We start from the raw sequence: 21,982 nt of genomic DNA, 5'->3' as shown, positions 1-21,982 counted from the left end.
TTGACTTTCTGACTGCACTGGAATCAACACTAAAGAGCAAGAGACTCATGGAGAAACTACAACAGACCATCAGGCAGACCACAGTCCCAACACTGAGCTGAAATATAAGTGGAACACATTTAATACAGAAGAAAAGAAAGCCACGGAAAGACTCAAGAAAGACAAAAACTTTGCAATCTAACAATAAAACTAATGTAACACACAAAATACCATGCAAGGACTGTGAGAAATATTACACAGGCCAAACTGGAAGAAAACTGAGAATAAGGATACATGAACATCAAATAGCCACCGAGAGACACGACCAATTCTCACTGGCCTCAATTCACACAGACAAAGAAGGACAAGGATTCGACTGGGACAACGTATCCATAATAGCACAAGCCAAACAGAGACATGCCAGAGAGCTCCGGGAGGCCTAACATTCCAACCAGGACCCCATCAATACACACACTGAACTGAACCCGATGTACAAATTACTGAAAAACAGAACCAGAAGTAATGTCAACCACCCCAGCAAACCATAATAATAAACGGGACAGAACACCAACACTTCACCATAGGCGCTCTTACGGTGTTACCTAGCAGAGCGACAAAACATCTGTAATCAAACACACTGGCTCAGCAAGCAAGTCTACAACCTAAGAATGTCCAGTTCTACACACCTATGGTATGGTGGTTGACAGAACATCACCTTTCAGCCCTCTCTCCTATTTTCAAAGGCTTCCTGAAAAGAGCTCTGTTCAACTAGAATTTTGGCTGCTGTTACTAAATTCTTTGCTTCTTTCCCTCTAAATGACATTTTCTTCTGGCCTTTGAATGATTTGGGTTATCTTGAAATATTGCCCACTAATGTTTCCAAGTGGAGATTAATTGTTTTGTAATAAGTAATTACATTTTTACAAAAGCACAAATAGTAACCGCTCTTGAAGCACTGACATAATTTAGTTCCTATCACTATAATTGTAATGTTTTGGCCCATCATATTAACTCAGGATGACAGCTCAAAATGTGAATGTTCTGTCACACAAGTTGAGTCCTGAAACTCAGAATCTTAGTTGTTGTTAATTACATCAAATTAACTTTTGTGGCTCTGCCAGGAGTGTCAAATTCACAACTGGCTTTAGAGCTGTGATACACCAGACAACCTGCCAAAAGTAACATTGTGTTTTTTTTTAATGAGTTCAAGGCGTCAAAAAACATGGGAAACTTAGCTAAAGTAACATGTTAAAGATGAATAGAGTAGATGATGAACAATAAGGAAGAATCCTGAAACCTCACTAAAAATGGTTAAGAATACGGCATTGTCAGCAATTAGGAAAAGATCCACAACAAGAGGGTTTTACTTTTCCAGCTGAAGCAGAATTTATGCAAATTTGAGGGAGGGAGCCAGATGAGAAAACACAGAAATTGAGAAAGAAATTATAATACTTAAATGATACACCAAATGAGCCTTTTCACTCATTTGTTGCAAGTTGCATTTATTTTAATTAAACAAAGAAATCTCAAAGCAAAAAGTAAAGCCAAACAAATGCGCGTCACAATATTATAGCAAGTTAAAGTTAAATGGATTCAAAAAACGTGAGTTTCCTTTGAAATATTTTGACTAAGAATATAACTTAATTTGATTCATTCCAGTTACAACAGGTAATAGACTAGATAATTCATCACTTCATGTGCATCCAGGTGATGCTGTTAACCAGAGGTGTAACTGTATTCAAACACTCCAATTTCATAGATAATGGGAACTGCAGATGCTGGAGAATCCAAGATAACAAAAATGTGAGGCTGGATAAACACAGCAGGCCAAGCAGCATCTCAGGAGAACAAAAGCTGACGTTTCGGGCCTAGACCCTTCATCATAGTTTGTTTTAGCTCTCTACCATCACCTTGAAGCTGTATGATCAACACTAAAAAGCAGTGCAAGAGAACATGCCAGAAACAGCATCAAGTTTACTTAAAAATGGAGGTGACAACCTAGTGAATCTACAAAATTACATGCTTGACAGTGAAAGCATCACAACATAGACATAGAGGAACATCACAAGATTAGAGGCCATGAAACGGCAATGCTGCTGGACAGCATCATCAATGATACCTTCCATCACTTGGCTGATGATTGAAGGTAGATTGGGGGCAAAATTACCAACAGATTAGATTAAGGCAGTGAAGTTCTTCTTGTGGCCATGAATTACGGACACACAAACAACCAACTACAGGAGAAGGCATCACAGACACCCTATACTCATTCATGTTACAGCCCAGTATGTTAGTGCAAGAAAACAATGTTTACAAATACCTTCAGCAAGAAGTATCATGAGTACTAATCTTGGCCTCTCTCTGAGATCCTCAGTGTCATCACAGATGCCAGTCTTCAGTCAAATCAATTCAATTCACTTTAATGTTATATCAAAAACTGCTAAATGCACTAGATATAGCAAATAGTATGCAGTCTGACAAAACTTCAACTTCAGCAATAAAAACTTGTCAATATCTTCAAGTTGAGTCAAGCTGTTTCACTACAGCAACACAGACAGCTATTCAACAATGCAGAAAAATTCCCCGTTATATCCTGTGCATAAAACGCAGGATCAATCCAATTCACCCACGAATCATGACACCATTGCCCCCAATCTACCTTCAATCATCAGCCAAGTGATGGAAGGTATCATTGATGATGCTGTCCAGCAGCATTGCCGTTTCAATACTCAGTTTGAGTTACCCTAGGTTCACCCACTTCTGAACCTCAGTAAACAGCCTTGGTCCAAATATGAAGAGCTGAATTCAAGAGGTGAGGTGAGATCAAGGCACCTTTTGACTTCATATGGCAGCAAGGAGCCCTATTAGAATTAAAGTCTGTAGCAACCTTGATCAGATGGGCCAATAAGCTGAGGAATGGCAGATACAGTTTAATGTAGATAGATGTGAGGTGTTGCACAATGTTTAGGTGAAACAGGGCAGGGCCAAAATTATACAGTTAATGGTCAGGCCCTAGGGAATGTTGCTGAACAAAAAGACAGGGTGTGGATGCATAGTTCCTTGAAAGTGGTGTCATTAATAGACAGGGTGGTGAAGGCGGCATTTGATATGCTAGTCTTCATTGATCACTGCATAGAGTATAGGAGTTGGGATGTCATGTTGCAGCTGTAAAGAATCTTGGTAAGGCCACTTTTAGGATACTGTGTTCAATTCTGACCTCCCTGCTATTGGAAAGATGATGTGAATCTTGAAAGGGCTCTGAAAAGATTTACAAGTATGTTGCCAGGATTACAGGGCTTGACAGGGAGGAAGAGGCTGAATAAGCTGGTGTTATTTTCCCTGGAGCATCAGAGTCTGATGGGTAACTTTACAGACGTCTATAAACTATGCGGGGCAATGGATAGGGTGAATAGCCAAAGTCTTTATTCCCAGGGTAGGGGAGTTTAAAACCAGAGGACATTGTTTTAAGATGACAGGACAAAGATTTAAAAGGGATCTGAGGGGCAATTTTTTCCACGCAAAGGGTGGTACATGTATGGAATGAGCTGCCAGACGAGCTGATTGAGGTGGGTACAACTACAACATTTAAAAAGCATCAGGATGGGTGCATGAATAAGAAGGGTTCGAAGGATATGGGCCAAATGCCAGTAAATGGGACTGGATAAGTCTAGGATATCTAGCCACTGAAATTTATTGAGAAATATGAGATGGTACAAGTGGAATGATGGATCTTATTGTTAAGACAGTGAAGTGTAAAAATTGGTCATGCTACATCTATACAAGTCCCTAGTGAGACCACACATACAGCACTTGCAGTTTTACTCCCAACTAAATGAAGGATATAACTGCGTAGGCTGCAATTCTGATGAGAATTATTTGGCTGGTCTTGGGGTAAAAAAAGTTGTTTTGACAGAAGATTGAGCAGGTAACTGTTATACAAACTGGAGTTCAGAAGAACAAGCGGTGGCCTTATTGAAACAAATAAAATTCTGAGGGATCTAGACAGTATGGATGCTGGGAGGTAGTTTATTTGTGTGATGCCTGTAACTCAGAACACCATTTCAAAGTTAGAGGACTCATGATTAAATTATTAGACATTGAAATGATCGTCCCCAGAGACCAGCTGAGACTGGAAAATTGAATGTGTTCAAGACTAAGTTTAGATAGACATTTAGATCAACAAGAAAGTCAAGAGTTACGGAACAGGCAAGAAAGGCCATCCATGATTTTGCTGAATTGTGGAGCAGACTTGAATGGACTAATCATGGTCCAATTTATGATTTTAACAAGCCAATCAAAAAAAAGTCCATCAAGTTGCTACTGTGAATTCCATTAGTGTCTCATTCCAAACAAATTTTCGGATTGCTGGTACAAGTCAGTGGCACTGTCCAAGATACACTTCAAGATGCTGGTTTGATCAAAATTCTTCCCTGACTCACTCAATATAGCTAAGAACAAATATTAACTATTAATTTATCAAAATATCATCACTGGGATAGAAGTGCATAGAAAATCTTGCTACAAGAGGGCCTACAGAACAGGCACTTCAAAATAATCCAAAAGCACATAACTTGCTTCAAAAGAAGTAAGATGTAAGGAGCTAAATAAATATTCTTTCTTTTTAATTATAATTCAATGTTATTCTGTACAGTATGGAACTGGCCTTTAAAAGAATCAAACCTAGGCTTTTAGAAGTTTAAATAAATAAATCATTGTCTTTTTCACTGCTAAACATACTATTGAGGTCCTTTTCTTGCTACAAATCTTTCAGGTAGACATTTAATCATTTTAAAATGGTATCTTTTCCTATAAATTGAGCATTCCTCTGGAAATTTGTAGTTGTTTTAAATTAATTGCACCATTATTTGCCAAAACAGTTAAAATATATTTCTACTTTTAAAAAGGACAACACTGCATCTTTTACTGAGGTTAAAAGAGGGCAGTGAGGGAGAGTGCACGGGTGGAACAGGATACTGTATGTTGATGAAAGTTCTCAAACATTAAAATGATAAATTTTCATCTTCACATATACATTTGTTTGAAAGAAAAGTTTGACTCATCAATAGCTAAACTGCTTTGCACATGTTGTGACAACATTTAACACAATTGCAGCATCAGTAAGGGAGATCTTGAATTTAAACAAAACCTTAGAATCTTTAATTGGTTTAAAAATTTTGGGAAATAACTTTTAAGAAATTTTATCAAGTGTCATTTTCTTGGGTAGCAAGCAATGCTAATCCATGTGACCTGACAACCCCTGACCAGAAAATAGTACCAACAGTGAGACAGTTAAGATATAGAAAGCATTTGGCCAAACACAAAGAATAATTGCAAAACAAATCATGGAAGTGATCAATACAGAGATATAGACAGAAGCATGAGAGTTGAAGAGGGGTTGAGGTGCTTCAGAAGATGTGCACTGTACAGGGGGGAATGCCTATGGGCGGAACCCTATTCACACAGAACTTTCTCCCTGCAGATAACTGGCAATAAGAAGGGCCTCGAATTGGCTTATAAGAACCTTGAAGCTGAAATGGGTTTTGCAACCACAGTGATTCATCTATTAGTTCATGTTTATTACAAAAACAGAAATCTTATTCGTAACTTTATCATTTGGGAAAGATGCTTTGAGGAATTTGGATTTTTTGGATTGCTGTCTCAACAATGTGGTCACCTGTCTTTGCACAACTTTGTCTATTTTTTAAATTATGATAATTTGACTGTCTAAGCTACTCTGAGATCAAAGGTAGATAGGAGAAGTATTTAACAAATTAAAAACTCATGGCTACCCCACCTAATTTGCACATGTCTAGACATTATGGGCAATTTAACATTGCCAATCCATCTAACCTGCATATATCTGGACTGTGGGAAGGAACCGGAATGGAGCAGAAATCCACTTAGACACAAGGAGAATGCGCAAATTCCACACAGACAGTCGCCCAAGGATGATATCAAATCTGGGTCCCTGGCACTATGAGGCAGCAGTGCTAACCAGTGAGCCACCATGCTGCCCTCAGATCAAAGGTAAATAGGAGAAATACTTAACAGATTAAAAAAGGCCAGTAGGAACTTTTTTTAAGGAAGGGAGCCACTGAAGAGTGGTGAGCAAAAATAAATGCAGTTATAATCAGGGATAGTGCAGTCAGGAGAATAGATAATGTCCTCTGTGACCAATGTCTGGAACAAGGATGCTGTCATGAGCTCTTGTATTTTGGCAAAATTGGGTACGACCAGACCATGTACTGGACATTTTGTCAGAAAGAGAACTCTGTTAATGTTTGCCTTCCTTCCATCTTCCTTGCCAATGAAGTCTTTCCAGAGGTTTCTATCAACTCTGGCTGTGAACTCACCAAGGAGAATCAGCTCATTTCCCTTAGAAAATCACAGACAATGTGTGGTCAAGGCTAGATTAGAAGTCCTCTTTGGCTCCGTCAATTGCTTCTAGGGATGGGGCTTATGCACTTATGAAAAGGATGTGAACCATTCGTTTGCGCCACAAGGGGCCTCACTAAGATAGCCAATCAGCTTGATTTCTACAATGACCCTTCCAATTTATCTTTCCAGAAGGTACATCCACTACTTTGTTCTTTGAGTTGACCTTCTCCTGCCCACTATGTATGACTCAATCAAGTTGCCATATTGTCAGGGTTTCTGGGCAATGATTGCAATGCAACGTTCAGGCCTGTTGCTACCGGGTTTGTCCTTAAGGATCCTGATTTTCCAGATCCAAAGTTAATTTTGTCAAGATTCTTTTAACATCATGTAACCAGAGGACCAATTGCAATATGGTTCTGCCAGAGCAAAGTCAATCCAATGCAGGATAATTGGAGATGACTGGAAATCAGATTCTGCTACATAGATCGGGACAGATGGGCAGACATGGACACACGCACACATATGTGATGTAATCCACTGCCCCATCCAAGGAGCCTACAATCCTGTGAGCTTCTGGGAAGGAAATAACCCAAGTCCAGACTTGCACTCCTGTGGCGTCACTTACCTCAGCTCATTGGTGCTACTATCTTGTAACCAGGCCTTGTATTATTTCAATGGACTCTCTCCAAGCTTTCTCACACTATCAGTGTCATCATTGAGTTCAACTTGGAACCTGTAGCCACATCAATTCCACCTTCCATCAAAAGAATGACTGCTATAGATCTTGTAATGGACCAGACTAAATCCCCTTCGAATACATCAACGAAATAGGGTTGAGATCCTAACTTTTATCTTATTTAAAGGCAAGTACTGTATTGTTCTTTAAAGTGCTGTGTTCCAGGTGTAATTTGATTGGTCACACTCCTCAGCTTTAAGCGAAACACACTTTATTCTAACACTACAGTTAAAATACAAACAAAGGAAAGTATAACTTTAACTATATTGGAAAATTTAACAGATTATTTAATTATTAAACAGCAACATTTCCAATATAGTAACATCCCATAATCAGATATTTGGCAAAGGCAAAGTCAGTAAAAACAGATTGTCTCACACATGATTCTGACAACAGAGAGAGAATCCAAGCTTTTAGCTTCAAAACTCCAACAAATACCGAGAGCTAAACTAAAACCCTGGTTCTGTGGGAACCTGGCTCTATCCATTCATGCTGCTTCTACTGTTCAACTTAAAAGAAAATTCAAGGTCTCACAAGCTGTTTATTAGCTTGGACACCTATGGTTCAAAATTTCTCTTCAAACAAAAAGGCAGAAAATACACCTGTTAAAGCCATAGTATCGTCACAAGTTGATTTTCATTACAATAATAAAGTTTACATTTTTCTGCAATTAATGACTGCAAATAATGGTGCAATGATTCAAAAAGTGAGAAAAATTATATCAGTATCTAAGTTATTTTTAAAGCAGAGCCAGGAAGAAAGGCTACAATATTGTAAAAAGAAGTCATATTTTCTTCACTGTGATAAAGTCTTCAAAAAAATGAGGGTTCAGACTTAAGAAATGCTGAAGATCACTTCTCATTAACCATGTTTCAATTGTTCAATTGATAACCCTCAGTGATGGGACAAGGAAGCACAATTAGGAGGCAGTTAAGGGAGAAACAAAGCTAGCTACACTGAAATTTTAGGTATTTTTTAAAAGGACCGTTAATTTTTGGCAAAGCAGCAGCAGGTATAAGCACCAAAGTTCGAGATGTGAGAGCAGTTTAAAATTAAACTGTCATACAAATAAGCTTCCTCTGTTTTTCACTGGGGATGCCAGAGCCGTGCTCTGTGTGCTCCAACAGGACTGCAACCCTGCTAATTACAATCTCAACAATTATCTTTGCTCTGAACAACATTTATTCATATTTCTGCTTTGTTTAGTATTCTATTCCCAAATACAGTGCCTGATGTGTTTTCAAAGCTTGAAAGAAAAAAAAGCTACCAGATGTGTTCAGGAGACAATCACTGGACTGACTAAGCAGCCCAAACTCCAACAACTCTTTCCCGTACAAAATTATATGTTATGCAAATTTACATAAGATTCGACAACAATGGTTAAGTAGAAGAGTGAAATAAAATTTGGATCATGCATACAGAAAGAGAATTAATGGGAGGACAACAGAAAAGCCAGAAAGACAAACAAAAACTTAAAACTCAAAATTCAATATTTTATCATCTCAAACAATGCAAGTATCAAGGAACGAGATGTCAAACTTTTAAACAGCTAATTTTCAGTGCCATGAAGAATGACCAAGCAATCATTAGAACTAATTACATCATTAGAAAAGTACTTGCGATTACTGTAATTATCCCTTCTCAAAATGTGGGAAATACCAGCAAATATAGTTAAGCTTTCCATTCCTGGGACCATTCTCTGAACCTCCTCTAAACCCGCTCCGGGGCCAGCACATCATTCCTGAAATATGGGGCCCAAAATAGCACACAGTACTCCAAATGTGGCCTGACCAGAGCCTTATAAAACCTCAGAAGTACATCCTTGCTTTTATATTCAAGTCCTCTCAAAATAAATACCAACATTGCATTTGCTTTTCTGACTTCTGACTCACCCTGCAAGTTTACCCTGAGAGAATCCTATACTAGAACTCCTAAGTCTCTTTGCATTTCAGACTTCTGAAATTTCTCCCCGTTTAGAAAATAGTCCATGCTTTTATTCTTCTTACCAACGTGCTTGACCTCACACTTTCCCACGTTGTACTCCATCTGCCACTTCTTTGCCCACTCTCCTAACCTGTCCAAATCCTTCTGCAGCTTCGCCACCTCCTCAATGCTACTTGTACTTCCACCTGTCTTTGTATTGTCTGCAAGCTTAGCCAGAATGCCCACAGTTCCTTCATCGAGATCATTAATGTACAAAGTGAAAAGTTGTGGTCCCAGCACTGACCCTTGTGGAACACCACTTGTCACTGGCTGCCATCCTGAGAAAGACACTTTTATCCCCACTCTCTGCTTTCTGCCAGACAGCCAATTTTCTATCCATGCTAGCACCTTGCCTCTAACACCGAGGGCCCTTATCTTGCTCAGCAGCCTCCTGTGTGGCACCTTATGAAAGGACCTTCTTGAAGTCCAGGTAGATAACATCCATTGGCTCTCCTTGGTCTACCTTGTTCATTATTTGATCAAAGAATTCTAGCAGATTTGACAGGCATGACCGCCCCTCGATGAAACCATGCTGACTTTGCCCTATTTTACTGTACACTTCCAAATATTTAGAAATTCCATCCTTTACAATGGACTCATAAATCTTATCCATGGCCGAGGTTAGGGTAGTCAGCTTGTAATTTTCCATCTTTTGCCTTATTCCCTTCTTAAACAGGGATGGCGTGTTAGCCATTTTCCAATCTTCTGGGACCCTCCCTGATTCGAGCGATTCCTGAAAGAACACCACTAATACTTCTATTATCTCTTCAGCTATCTCCTTTAGAACTCTGGGGTGTTGTCCATCTGGTCGAAATGATTTGTCCACCTTCAGGCCAATCAGTTTTACTAGCACTTTTTCCTTGGTGATGGCCACCATAATCAGCTCTGCCCCGACTCTCCTGATTTTTTGGGATATTACTCGTGTTTTCACCATGAAAACTGACATGAAGTAATTATTCACTTCCTCACCCATTTCCTTGTTCCCCACTACTATCTCTCTACTGTCATTTTCCAGTGGTCTAATGTCTACTTTTGCTTCTGTTTTGCTCTTTATATATCTAAAGAAACTCTTACAATCTTCATTTATATTACTAGCTAGTTTACCCTCATATTTAATCTTCTCCCTCCTTAATTCTTTTTTTGCTGCCCTCTGTTGGTCTTTGTAAGCTTCCCAGACCTCTGGTTCCTCCCTGCCCTTCACCACATTATATGGTCTTGCTTTTGCTTTTCTGCTATCCCTGACTTCCTCAGTCAGCCTCATTGTCCCTGTACCTTGCTTCTTTTTCTCCAGGATGAATTTCTGCTGCATCTCCTGAATTACTCCCCGAAAGGTGGACACAACATCATGGGCCAAAGGGCCTGTTCTGTGTTGTACAGTTCTATGTTTGTACATGTGATCATCTCTCCTTTTCTATATTTTTAGCATGACACATTGCAAAGACCTAAATGTTCACAAGCAAGGCCAAAAAAGGATGGATACAAATAGATGTTCTGCTGCAGCAAAATTTCAGACATTGTCACTGCTGTAAGATGTATCAATGAGTAAAGTAGCATTTTGAAATGATTCTTTTACCATTAGCAGTAATTCCATGGATTCAGGCAAGTTTTTGTTTCAAGGATAGTAGAAAAGCTAGTATCTTATCGCATTACTGTAACTAATTAATTAAACTATTAATTAAACTAATTTGGTTGTTATCTCAAATTCAGCCTGTGTGCGCAATATGGGATTTGCACTTTTGATGACAACAATAGCCCATAAACGTTGGTTAAACTGACCTATCTAAAAATCACAACATGTATAAAAAGAATCAAATGTAGCTTTACTTTAATTTCTCAAAAGTGTTGAGAGAATGGAAATGGTTCAATTTATTATTACTCAGTCATCAATGACCCACAAAACAATTTCATTACTTTCAAGTTGTTTGCATGCAAAGAAAAATATCAGTTTCATAAAGGAATTACTTTGACAGGTGCCTTTTCTGAAATAACAACTGTTTAGCACAAATCTTTAAGTTAATGTTTTATTTGTTATCTTGAAACATTTCACAATATTTTGAGGAGCTTTAGTTTAAAATACATTTGAGGGTAAGAAGTGTAGCTTGAAAATATACATTATACTTAACGAAGTGTTTTAGTGGCTGAAGATGAATGTGCAGAAATATGTTACTGGCATTCTATGTCCATTTAAAACCAAAGGGGAAGTTAGAACCAAAGGCTGAGAATGATACGAATGAAGCAGAGGTCAATTGGTAAATTCTAGTAAATTCCACGTCAGATGAGAAAAATACCAGTCATCATTGAACAAGAATGATGCTTGCTAAATAGTTTTTGACAAACGAAGAGCTTTTGGAAGTAGAATTTTGCACAATTATCCTTTAAAAAGTTTTATTTTGAAGTGACACAAGTAACTCTTGGTACAATGTTTTGCACTGTCACGTTTCATTTCTAAATGTATGCCCAATCAACTATTACTCAATGACTGGTCTAGCTTATTTCAGTTTCTCACACTCCAGTTGAACAAAGTATTGGTGATAGAGGACTGTGACAATTGAACTGATGTATCTGAATCACTAAACCCATTGGGAAAAATAATTTTCCCCTGAAAAACATGTAAGTTGACAATTGGATTAAAACTTTGTTCGCTTACAATATGATAGCTGCCAAGAATGATAACTAGCACGTGATTACTAATGGAGATTGTAGCAACCCAATGCCAGTTGTGGTTATGATAAATTATCGCAACACAAATTCAAAATTAAGTTGCTCTAGCTTGTATGCCTAAATGCTAAACTTGCCAGTGCCTTCAACTCCTACACCTATTAGGGAGGTCTTTTTGGGAAGTTTCCTTTCAATACATGACTGCGTTAATTTGAAAAGTACACCAAGCAAGTCTTTAAGAATGACAATGAAAAATATAAGAGAAGCATAAAGATCAGTATGAGCTAAATGTAATTGGACTGCCATGGCCTGAATTTCTAATGGAAATAATGCCTGCGGGTGATCCTTCAACTCGATGGAACACTGCGAGTATACAGCCATAAGTTTCACATTTCCACGTGAAAGTACTTCATAAATGATTAACCAATCAAAATTTTGCAAATTTTAGAATCCCTTTTGCTACTGTAGTCATAGCTGAAATGAAGATCTGCAATACTCAAAGGGTACTTCCACTGAAGTATACTTCATCTTCTAATATGGCCTGTTTAAACAATGCTGTGAAACAGAGATCTACATTTTGCACAGGCAGGGTCAAGAAACTAGAGATCGTTGTCTTGGGCATTTTACAATCTGCTGTTAAGACACTTGGCACACATGTTGGAAGCCAATTTGACATGTTTTTGTTGAAGACAGATGAAGCACAAGTTCTGGGCAGCAGTTTCTATTTCCCAGGAAAATTCCTATCTCCAGAAATAAAAGGGTGGGCAAGATTTAAAGTGTCTCACCAAGTATGAATGCATTGCTGATAATACTTTGTTTACCCTCTTGGATACAGTACATGGATGTATCAGCTTTCCATGTAGCTTCAGCTAAAATAGCAAATGAATTATGGTCAGAGAAATTTGGCATATGCTGAGTCAGAGAACATTTGGATATAATTATGGTCATATAATTAAATGCTTTGAATGTTTTGCAGAACTTTCAATTACTGTGTAGGATTTTTAGAGATGTCTTCCCAGAATAAAAAAATGTATTCACTTAAAAAAAACCACTTCAGGAACTAAACCACAGAACTCAAATGTTCAAAACATCTGTGTTAAATTAATTAAGGCAGACATCATGAATATTTCTGAAGCAACAGATTAAACATTTTATATATTGTTTTATAGTCATAATCTGCTTGAATAAATCATGATTAAAAACACAAGTAAAACACTTACTCGTCGTTCATTACAAATATACAGTTTTCTTGCGATGTATGTCCTGTCACCGGATGCTTGCAAGTTACCTTCCATTCATTATGGCTGCAGGGGAAAGAAAATGAAAATGATCTCAATTTGTGATCTCAATGCCTTAATCATTATTTTTCAACTTTCATGAAGATAAACATTTCAATTCATTTTGCACAATGTTCTAATGGACACAATTTCAAATGGTAAATCAGTCGACTTCCTACTTTGCAATCATCTCTTATCCTTAAATGATAGACATGCCTCGTTTGAATTTCCATTAATTTGACTGGTTATAGTGAATTTATTTAGTAATTATAACCTGAATAAACCTGTGTCATGCTAAACAAAGGAACATGAAGGCTCAGTATACAACTTTCTCTTTCAGACATGAATGATCTCAAATGACTTCATAATAGGATCTCAAATCAGATAAATTAGTAATGCCTATCATTCAAAGGACAAAATGCAAATATCTGCAGCTGTTTGGAACCTAAAACAGACAGGAAGTGCTTTAAACAACCAATGCCTATTTGAGAACAGATGATCTAATGCTTCAGAAGTAGATTCCTCAATAGAACAGTTCTGAAGAATGATCTAGCTGACAGTTGATATGTCAGCTTCTCTACTCTCTTCTTAGATAGTGACTGATCTGCTTAGTGAGTTCAGCATTTCTATTTTTGATAATATTTTGCACTGTAAACCAATAAGCTGTATGAACATGGAAAAAAAAAGAGATGTATGGTTGGAAGCACTGAACCTTTTTGCTTGGGCATATCTGCTTAAGGTAGATCCTGTGCATTCTTTACATTAAATGTGTACCCCCTCAATGGCAAGAATATCATGAGACAAAGAGTAAAACTGCACACAGTACGCAACGTGTGGCCTAACCAAACTCTTGTGCAACTGAAGCAAGACTTCACTAGTGTATTTAAATCATCTTTCAATAAAGGCCAATTCTCCATTAACCTTCCTAATAGTTTGCTGCACTTGATTACAGTTCTCAGTGACTTATCATCAAGGTCATCTCAGTCCCTTTGCAAATCTTACCATTTAAGCAATACTATGCACATCTGTTTCTCCCGTAAAAGCGGATAACTTCATACATTTTCACATTATACGCCATCTGCCATGTTTTTGTCCACACAATAAACCTGTGCAAATCTTCCTGAAGCAGCTTTATACCCTCTTCACAATATACATTCCCAGTTAGCTCTGTATCAACCACAAATTTGGAAATACTGTACTTAATCCAAACCATTGATCATATATTGTGAACATCCGGGGCCCAAGTACTGATCCTTACAGTACCCACCAGCCACAGCCTGTCAACATGAGAATGAAACATTTATTCCTTCTATGTTTTCTGTATATTAGCTAATCATTAATCCGTGCCATCAAATTACCTCCTACCCTAATCTTTCTAATTGGCCTCCTTTTGGGGAGTTTTATCATAAGCTTCCTGAAAATGTAAGTACACCACATGCTCTGGACTCTTCCTTATCAGTGTTGTTACTAACATCTTCAATCAACTCCGAAAAGTTCATCAAATACAATTTTCCAACTGCAAATTTATGAAGCCTATACCCAGTCAGGTCATTATCAACCAGGCATCTATTTAACTCACCATTTATATTAGACTCCAGCATTATCCCTCCTACTGATATAAGGCTAGTAGGTCTCTAGTTGGTTGTTTTCTGTCTGGCTCCTTTCTCAAAACGGCTGGAGTGACACTTGCCACCTTCCAATGTGCATGAATCATTACAGAATGTTTAGAATGTTGGAAGATAATAAATACATCAACTACCTCTATGGCCACCTCTTCAACACTCTGGGATGTATACCATCAGATCTTGGGAAATTATCAATTTTCAACCCGATTAATTTCTCCAGTACAGCCTTCTTAATATGCCTCACTCTCCTTAGCCACTTGAATCTCTACTTCTGGGATATTCTTAGATCATCCTTAGTGAACAGAAGCACAAAGTAATCAATTAAAACAAAAATAGAAATTACTGTAGCTAAATTACCTTACCATAGCTAATTTTCCATTCTCTCTCCCTCTAAAAATAAAACCTCATGTCTGGCATATTTTATTTCATACCATATTAATCATTGTCATTAAATTTAGTGACGTATACATTTCTACTTGGAGGTCACTTTCCTCATTGACTCCATTTTGATTCTTATTTTGCCAAGTAATACCTTTCCTTATCAAAAGGTAATAACTTACACTAGTTGAAATTTGTGAATTTAATGCTCAATTTACAAGTTAATTAATGTTTTCATTTAGAATTGTAGATCATAGAATCACTAGAGTGTGGAAACAGGCCCTTTGACCCAACAAGTCCACACCAACCATCAGAGCACCCCCCCAAACCCATCCCCCTATAAACCACCTAATCTACAAATCCCTGAACACTATGAGCAATTTAGCAATGGCCTATCCACCTGGCCTGCGCATCTTTGGACTGTGGGAGAAAGCCAGAGCACCCGGAGGAAACCCACACAGGCATGGGGAGAATGTGCAAACTCCATGCAGACAGTCGCCCAAGGCTGGAATTGAACCCCGGTCCCTGGTGCTGTGAGGCAGCTGTGCTAACCATTGTGCCACCATGACTCATGACGTTCACTTCGACTTGATGTCATCTGCAAATTTTATAATCAAACACACATTTTCAAGCCTAAATTTTAAATATAAATAGTGAAACAGTGGTCCCAGTAATCTGAATAGCTGCATATTTTCACTCATACTGTCTGCTTTCTCTAGCAGTCAGCTAGCTATCTCTTCTGTTGCTTATTACTTGGCTCCCCTTTCTTCAGCCATATCAGTTAGTGAAGGCCTTTTGGAAATTTAGATATATCAACTCAGCTTTAACAGTTACTTCTGGCAATATATTCTAAGAAATGTAGTATATTCTTGCAAAAATCTTGTTTTAATCCTTATCCTAAATGCACACAGAACTATAGAAATAGCACAGAAGAGGGCCATTCATCCCATTTTGTCTATGCTGACTCAAATTATGCTACTTATTACCAATTCTAGCCAACCAGAAATAATATTTCACTGTCCCTTTCACACCTCAATTTGTAATTTCAGTATAGTTCCTTTGACTTTGCTCTCTGAAAACACTTGTGCCATATTTACAAAATCTCATTGTTGAGATACCTTCACACCCCACAATATCTTTCATTATTATTTACATTGCAACTTTTCTATGGCTACAATATCCTTTCAATAATGGGACATCCAAAATAATACATGGCAATGTAATCCAGATAGTGTAAAAATGTTACAATTTTATATGGTTTATTTAAACATTCGTTTAAATTCCCAAATTAACAAGATACATTTGCTTGTGCTCAAACAAACTGCACAAAGTGACAATACCAAGTCTCAACGAATACATTAACAATAGTGACATTAGACCAATCTCAGGATCAGTTTCTCTGCCCAAACTCCAGAACAAGAAATCATGCAAATGAATCTAGGAAACTAGAACAAATACAGGATGTGTTTTTTGTTTACTCTGGCTTGATATTGAATTACTGGGTTGTTTGGGGGGCGGGGGTTAATTCATTTTTTAATTATATAAAGAAAGAAAAAACATAAATTATAATACATTCAATCAATGATTCTGAATTTCAATCGGGGCTGGAACACACAACACAAATCTACAACAGTACAAATGCTTTTGACAAAGTTACTACCTCAAAGACAGGTTTCATCCAGAACAGAGACAGTGGGCAGTAATCAGCCACTACTCCTAAACTACATCCACCCAACAACACTAAATAAGATTATCTGGTCAGTACAGTTTGTTGGAGCTCTCATTTGCTACACCACACCAGTGACTATACTTCAGAAGTACTTAATTAGCCACAAAACACAATGGAACATCCCAATCCGTTTGTTAATAGGACTAGATTAAATTCCTTTCTTCCACTAGTCTTCATGCCCACTGTAAAATACCTCCCGTACCTTCCCCTGAAAAAAATTACTAACTTGCAGTTGCATACAATTCCATATCCAACAAAAATAAAATAACTGCAGATGCTGGAAATGAGAAATCATGTCTATCATGTGTGTTTGCTTTGAAGAACAACATAAAGATAACTTATCTTTTCACTTGCTTTTAAGATTACAACACCAAATTTAGTATTTGTGAGCTGATTATTTGAACAGCACGGTTAGGTTTACTACGCTAAGTGAATGCAAGTACTTGGCTACTATACCATTGTTTTCCCTGTTGACTGAACTGCAGTTGATCATGTTTCTAAGTTAAATTGCTGAGAACAACCATGCCACATTCATAGTTGAAACTGCACATTTTACAATGTAACAGAATGTCAATTTCTACAACCGAAATAAAGAAAACTGCAAGCATGAAACACTTTTTATTTTGGAAGTCCTTTGTAGATGATTCACTTATCACAAATTAACTAGCACAACACATTTGCTTTCACCTGTTACATATGAATCATTCAAGTGAAAAATAATTTATAGGCTAAAACCGTCATGCATTTCATGTTTTAACACCGTGTTTTGTGCAAAAACTGCAGTTCATAGCAGACATGTAAATTATGAAACACAGTTCAAATGTGCATGAATTCCTTTATAGCACATTCCCTTCCTCAAAATACAATCAGACTAAATCAAATATGTTTAAAATTTTTCACATTTTGCTTAGTGGTATGATTGAAAATCATAGCCTGTACTAACATTGCAATAACTTTTTAGCTGTGAAAGCATTATTTTCCAATTTATTATTTTTGTATTAAGAGTTAAAAAATTATAAAATCCAGCAACAAATTCATTTGTTTGCTGGAACATTTTTTTCCCAAAATATAGACACAAATCGCTTACAAATATGAAAGTTTAAGGCAAGAGCCAAGCTTATTCCAAATGAGGAAAGCAATAACCTCTTATCTGAGGTCTCTCCATGACGTTTTTGAAAGCATCTCTGAATTCCTTATGAATATTATTAATAAGAAAACAAATCAATATCAGTTTCAAATCTTTAACAACCAGGAGGAATCAAACTGTGTTAATTTTAATACATCATTAATAAATTCAGATAACTTGGAGGTTGAAACACTCCATCAAATAAAGAAACCTCAGCAGTAGTGTTACCTTTTGATCAAACAGCTCCTCCCAAGGTTGTAATTGCAAGAGGAAGCATCTTCAGATAATCCTTAGCAAGGACTATGTTTTGATTGTAATAAATTGTAGAATGTGCACTGTTCATAATTCATAATTATTTGACTAATTTAACAGCACTATTAAAATAGCTGCAGTATCAAATTTCAACAGAGCGGCAGTAGAAAAACATCAATAACAAGTATCTTGCCTCAAAATGCACATTTTTCAAAGTCCTAGAAATTCTTCAGTATCTGACTCTCCACTCTATTTAAGCAGTGATGTTCTTGAAATGAGCACATTGGAGGATTTGTCATAAGGAGCTTCATTTCAGGGGATTTAACCATATCTGAACTTCAGGATCATTACCAAGATTCAAGACTGCTGCATTTGCAGAAAATGTTTCAAGCCAAAAAAACATCCTGCAGATTCTGAACTCTCATGTTAATCACTGAAGTCATAAGTACATTTGCACACATACCCTCCCCCAGTATGTGGCAAATAATACGTTATTCATAATGTAAATCATACCAATGTAATCTAACATAAACAAAAGAAAAACTGTTGTCTGTTTGCTTATGTGAATAATCTTCATGAAGAACAGCCCAAAATGTTTAAAAATAATCCTGCTGAGGATTTGGACCAAGAATTTAAATTGGCAGTTAAATCATTTATGCACATGTATTCGGATAGCATCTTTAACACAATAAAACATTTCAAAGTGCTTCAAGGAGCATTATGAAGTAAAGTTTTACTGAATTTACAACAAAACTGAGACAAGAAATACCTAAAAATGCAAATTGATGTTGCAACACCAAAATGTGGAACACCACAACAGGCTAGCATTCGAGAATTTGGTGGAATTGTTATCCCCATTGCCTCCATAGTAAACTTCCATATTATTCACATCAAAAAGAACTCACTCAACAAGGAAAATTAAAAAAGCATGACACCTTTTCCCAACCTTGCACACTAACTCTCACATCTTGAAAACTTTATGCTAACCCTTTCGAAGGAACCATCAGTAATTATCAAATTCTGTACATAACTCGATATCCAGGTTCACTGGATTTGTTGGTCCCACATTTTATCTTTATTGGAAATGTGGTGACCCTTTACTCTGTTTCCTTCTTGAAGGTGTCCCATTGCTCTGACACAGATTTACACAAAGTATCTACTACCAATCCACTCTGGCCAAATCATATCTGTTTTTCTTAAAATCAGCCTTCCCTGAACCTTACCATCTAGATGAGTACCTTTTGGGTCTTGGTCTTCAATCTACTTCCCAAGTCCCTAAATTCTGCTTGTAGAACCTCATCTTTTTTCTACTAGTGTCATTCGTACCAGGTCCCTGACCATTTGCCTCCCATTTCAGAATGCCCTGAAATCGTTTAGTGACACCGTTGACTCTGGCAAGGTGGAGGCAATGTACCACCCAAAACACTCTTTTGCAGCGACAGAAATTCCTGACTGCTCCCCTGAAATTTGAATCCTCCACCACTATAACCCTGCGATTCTTCTTCATCCCTTCTGATGTAGGAGATCTACACATGGTGGCATGAAGTTGGCTTCCACTTCCTTCTCCTGCACAGCCATCTCCCCCAGCAGGATCCAAAACAATGCATCTTTTAGAAAAAGGAAGGCCACAGGGTACTCCTGCACAACTTGCATTCCTCTGCACGTGCTGGTGGTTATCCATGCCCTTGTCAGTTCAGTCTTTATCTGTGGTGTAACTACCTCACTGAGCATCACTCATGCTCCATAGTGAATCCATCTGCATCTCTAGCTCCAAATGCAATTTACTAGGAGCTGTGGCTGGACAAATTTCCTACTTCTGATCACCTGAGGCAACTGAAGATTCCAAGATTTGCCATTTAGCATAGGGGAAATGTACCAGAGGGGTGAGTTCTGCTGTTAGGACTTCCTTTAAACATATTAATTACAAGCATTATAATTTTTTTAAAAGTGTATGTAAAAATAATATTAATGTACTTCCCTTAGATTAACTGCAATTTCTTTTGGCGAATTTGCTTACTTACATTTCTTTACTATGTTGTCTCTGACTTTAACTTATTTTTGCTGTTTCTCAGTTAATCTCCTCTTTCAAAAAATACACTTTTTAAAATCATGAATCAATCAACACACCACGTTCCCGTGATAGAACTGTTTGATTTGTTTTCACAGTCAGCAGATCCCCTGAAGCCATGGCTACTAAACTTGGACTCTCCTGCCTCTGCTCAGTTGAATCTGAAAAAAATATAGGCTCACAAATTGTAAAGTACAAAAGGAAACTTACTATTAAACAGAAAAAAAATCACCTTTTCCACTCTACATTGAATTTCCATGGTGCTGCAAATTCCCAAAAATATGCACACTGTCTCACTAAGTGTTCTCTCAAAATTGCTCGTGTGCAACGTACCTGACTTTACAAGAAATTAATTCTTTTCTGCAACAAAACAAGTTTATAATAATGAGACAACAAGGTGTAGAGCTGGATGAACACATCAGGGCAAGCAGCATCGGAGGAGCAGGAAAGCTGACGCTTTGGGTCTGGACCCTTTTTCTTTTCTGAAGAAGGGTCTAGACCAAAAACGTCAGCTTTCCTGCTCCTCTGATGCCACTTGGCCTGCTGTGTTCATCCAGCTCTACACCTTGTTATCTCAGATTCTCCAGCATCGGCAGTTTCTACTATCTTTCTAATAATGACTTGTCAGATGTGGCGGGCATCAATGTACGATGATTATCTGTTGGCCTAATTGGAGACAATTCAGTTTTAGCAAAGAGTTTCAAGTAACGCATTTTTAGAATTGTTTTGTTATCCTTGATATACAAAAAGGGGGTTTCAATGATTCTCTTTTCATAACATATTTCAGATTATGTGTTTGTTTCAGCAACACCTGTAGTTGAGTACTCTTGTCCCCAGAGACACTGAATGATCTCATTGTGAAATATCCATTCCAAGCAATAATTTCCTGGACACGAAAGTACATTCTTGAACAGCCTTTATGAGGGTCTGGTGGAAAGTTCAGCCATTTTATTCAGACATTCCAATAATGAATTTCTGTTGAGATCAGGAGTTTATGTTTTCAGTTCACGTGACATCAACAGCCACTATTAAGAATTCTAGGTCATTTTTAACCGGTTTCTCTCAAACCAAAGTCTAAGACTTTTAAATTAATGAGGTCTGAATGTTAACAGTCCACACTTTACATCACTAAAATGACATTAACTAAATATGGTTTATAACGACATATGATATGCACTCAGTTTTATTCCTTACTTTCCCCAATAATTTTCTTAATTTGGAGTCAACTCCTTCTGTTGGGACCACCCAAAAGTGTGCCACAATCCTCTGGAATTGAGTTCAATTCTCCTCCAGCTGTACTCAGAGGCAATATTCTTTGTTTCCTACCTCTTAACTGTCAACATGTCAGGCACTTACTCTGGTTACTTTCTTGATACACTCAAGCTACCCTGCTGTTTGCTCTCTTATACTTCGTAACTGTGAGGACCACTATCGACTGTTCTAACTTGCAGCCAAATGGAAAAATCTTTTGATTTCAGTGCCCTCACAAACTTTAAACTGTATGAAATATAGTTAGCATTCTGTCTGTTGAAACTACATACCCAAGTGTTACTTACTTTGTCCACCTTCTCTCAGTGACCTGCGCCACAAACAAAATCTAACCTGAAGCAAAACTCTCAGTAAACACCCAAAGTAATTGAAATGATAGTCTTGCTGGGGTCCATAAATCTTCATGAGGAGGCACATACTGGGATTTCTCCCACCTTGTCCCAAACAAACCCTGTTTCTCCTCTGACTACTGCTACGATCCTATCTAATTTCCAGTAACTGGCTTTGCTTTGTCTAGTCTTATT

General features: G+C 37.5%; 1 protein-coding gene across 16 annotated transcripts in view; it reads right to left on the bottom strand.

Moving 5' to 3' along the window:
- The window catches only part of plekha5 (pleckstrin homology domain containing, family A member 5), a 259,844-nt gene that overhangs the window by 95,631 nt on the left and 142,231 nt on the right, over positions 1-21,982 (bottom strand). For 14 of the 16 annotated variants that reach the window (XM_059654696.1, XM_059654679.1, XM_059654681.1 and 11 more), the window contains one exon: positions 12,955-13,038. In XM_059654696.1, coding sequence (XP_059510679.1) covers positions 12,955-13,038 — 84 coding nt within the window. Of the gene's footprint in view, positions 1-12,954; positions 13,039-14,770; positions 14,910-18,097; positions 18,117-21,982 lie in introns of those variants that run through there. The other 2 variants (XM_059654691.1, XM_059654689.1) reach the window with 2 other exon arrangements.

This window comes from Stegostoma tigrinum, chromosome 25, assembly GCF_030684315.1.
Source record: "Stegostoma tigrinum isolate sSteTig4 chromosome 25, sSteTig4.hap1, whole genome shotgun sequence".
In the NCBI taxonomy this organism is placed as follows: Eukaryota; Metazoa; Chordata; class Chondrichthyes; order Orectolobiformes; family Stegostomatidae; genus Stegostoma; species Stegostoma tigrinum.
The sequence above is the reverse complement of the archived record's forward strand: the minus strand, read 5'-3'. Positions and strand labels throughout refer to the sequence as shown.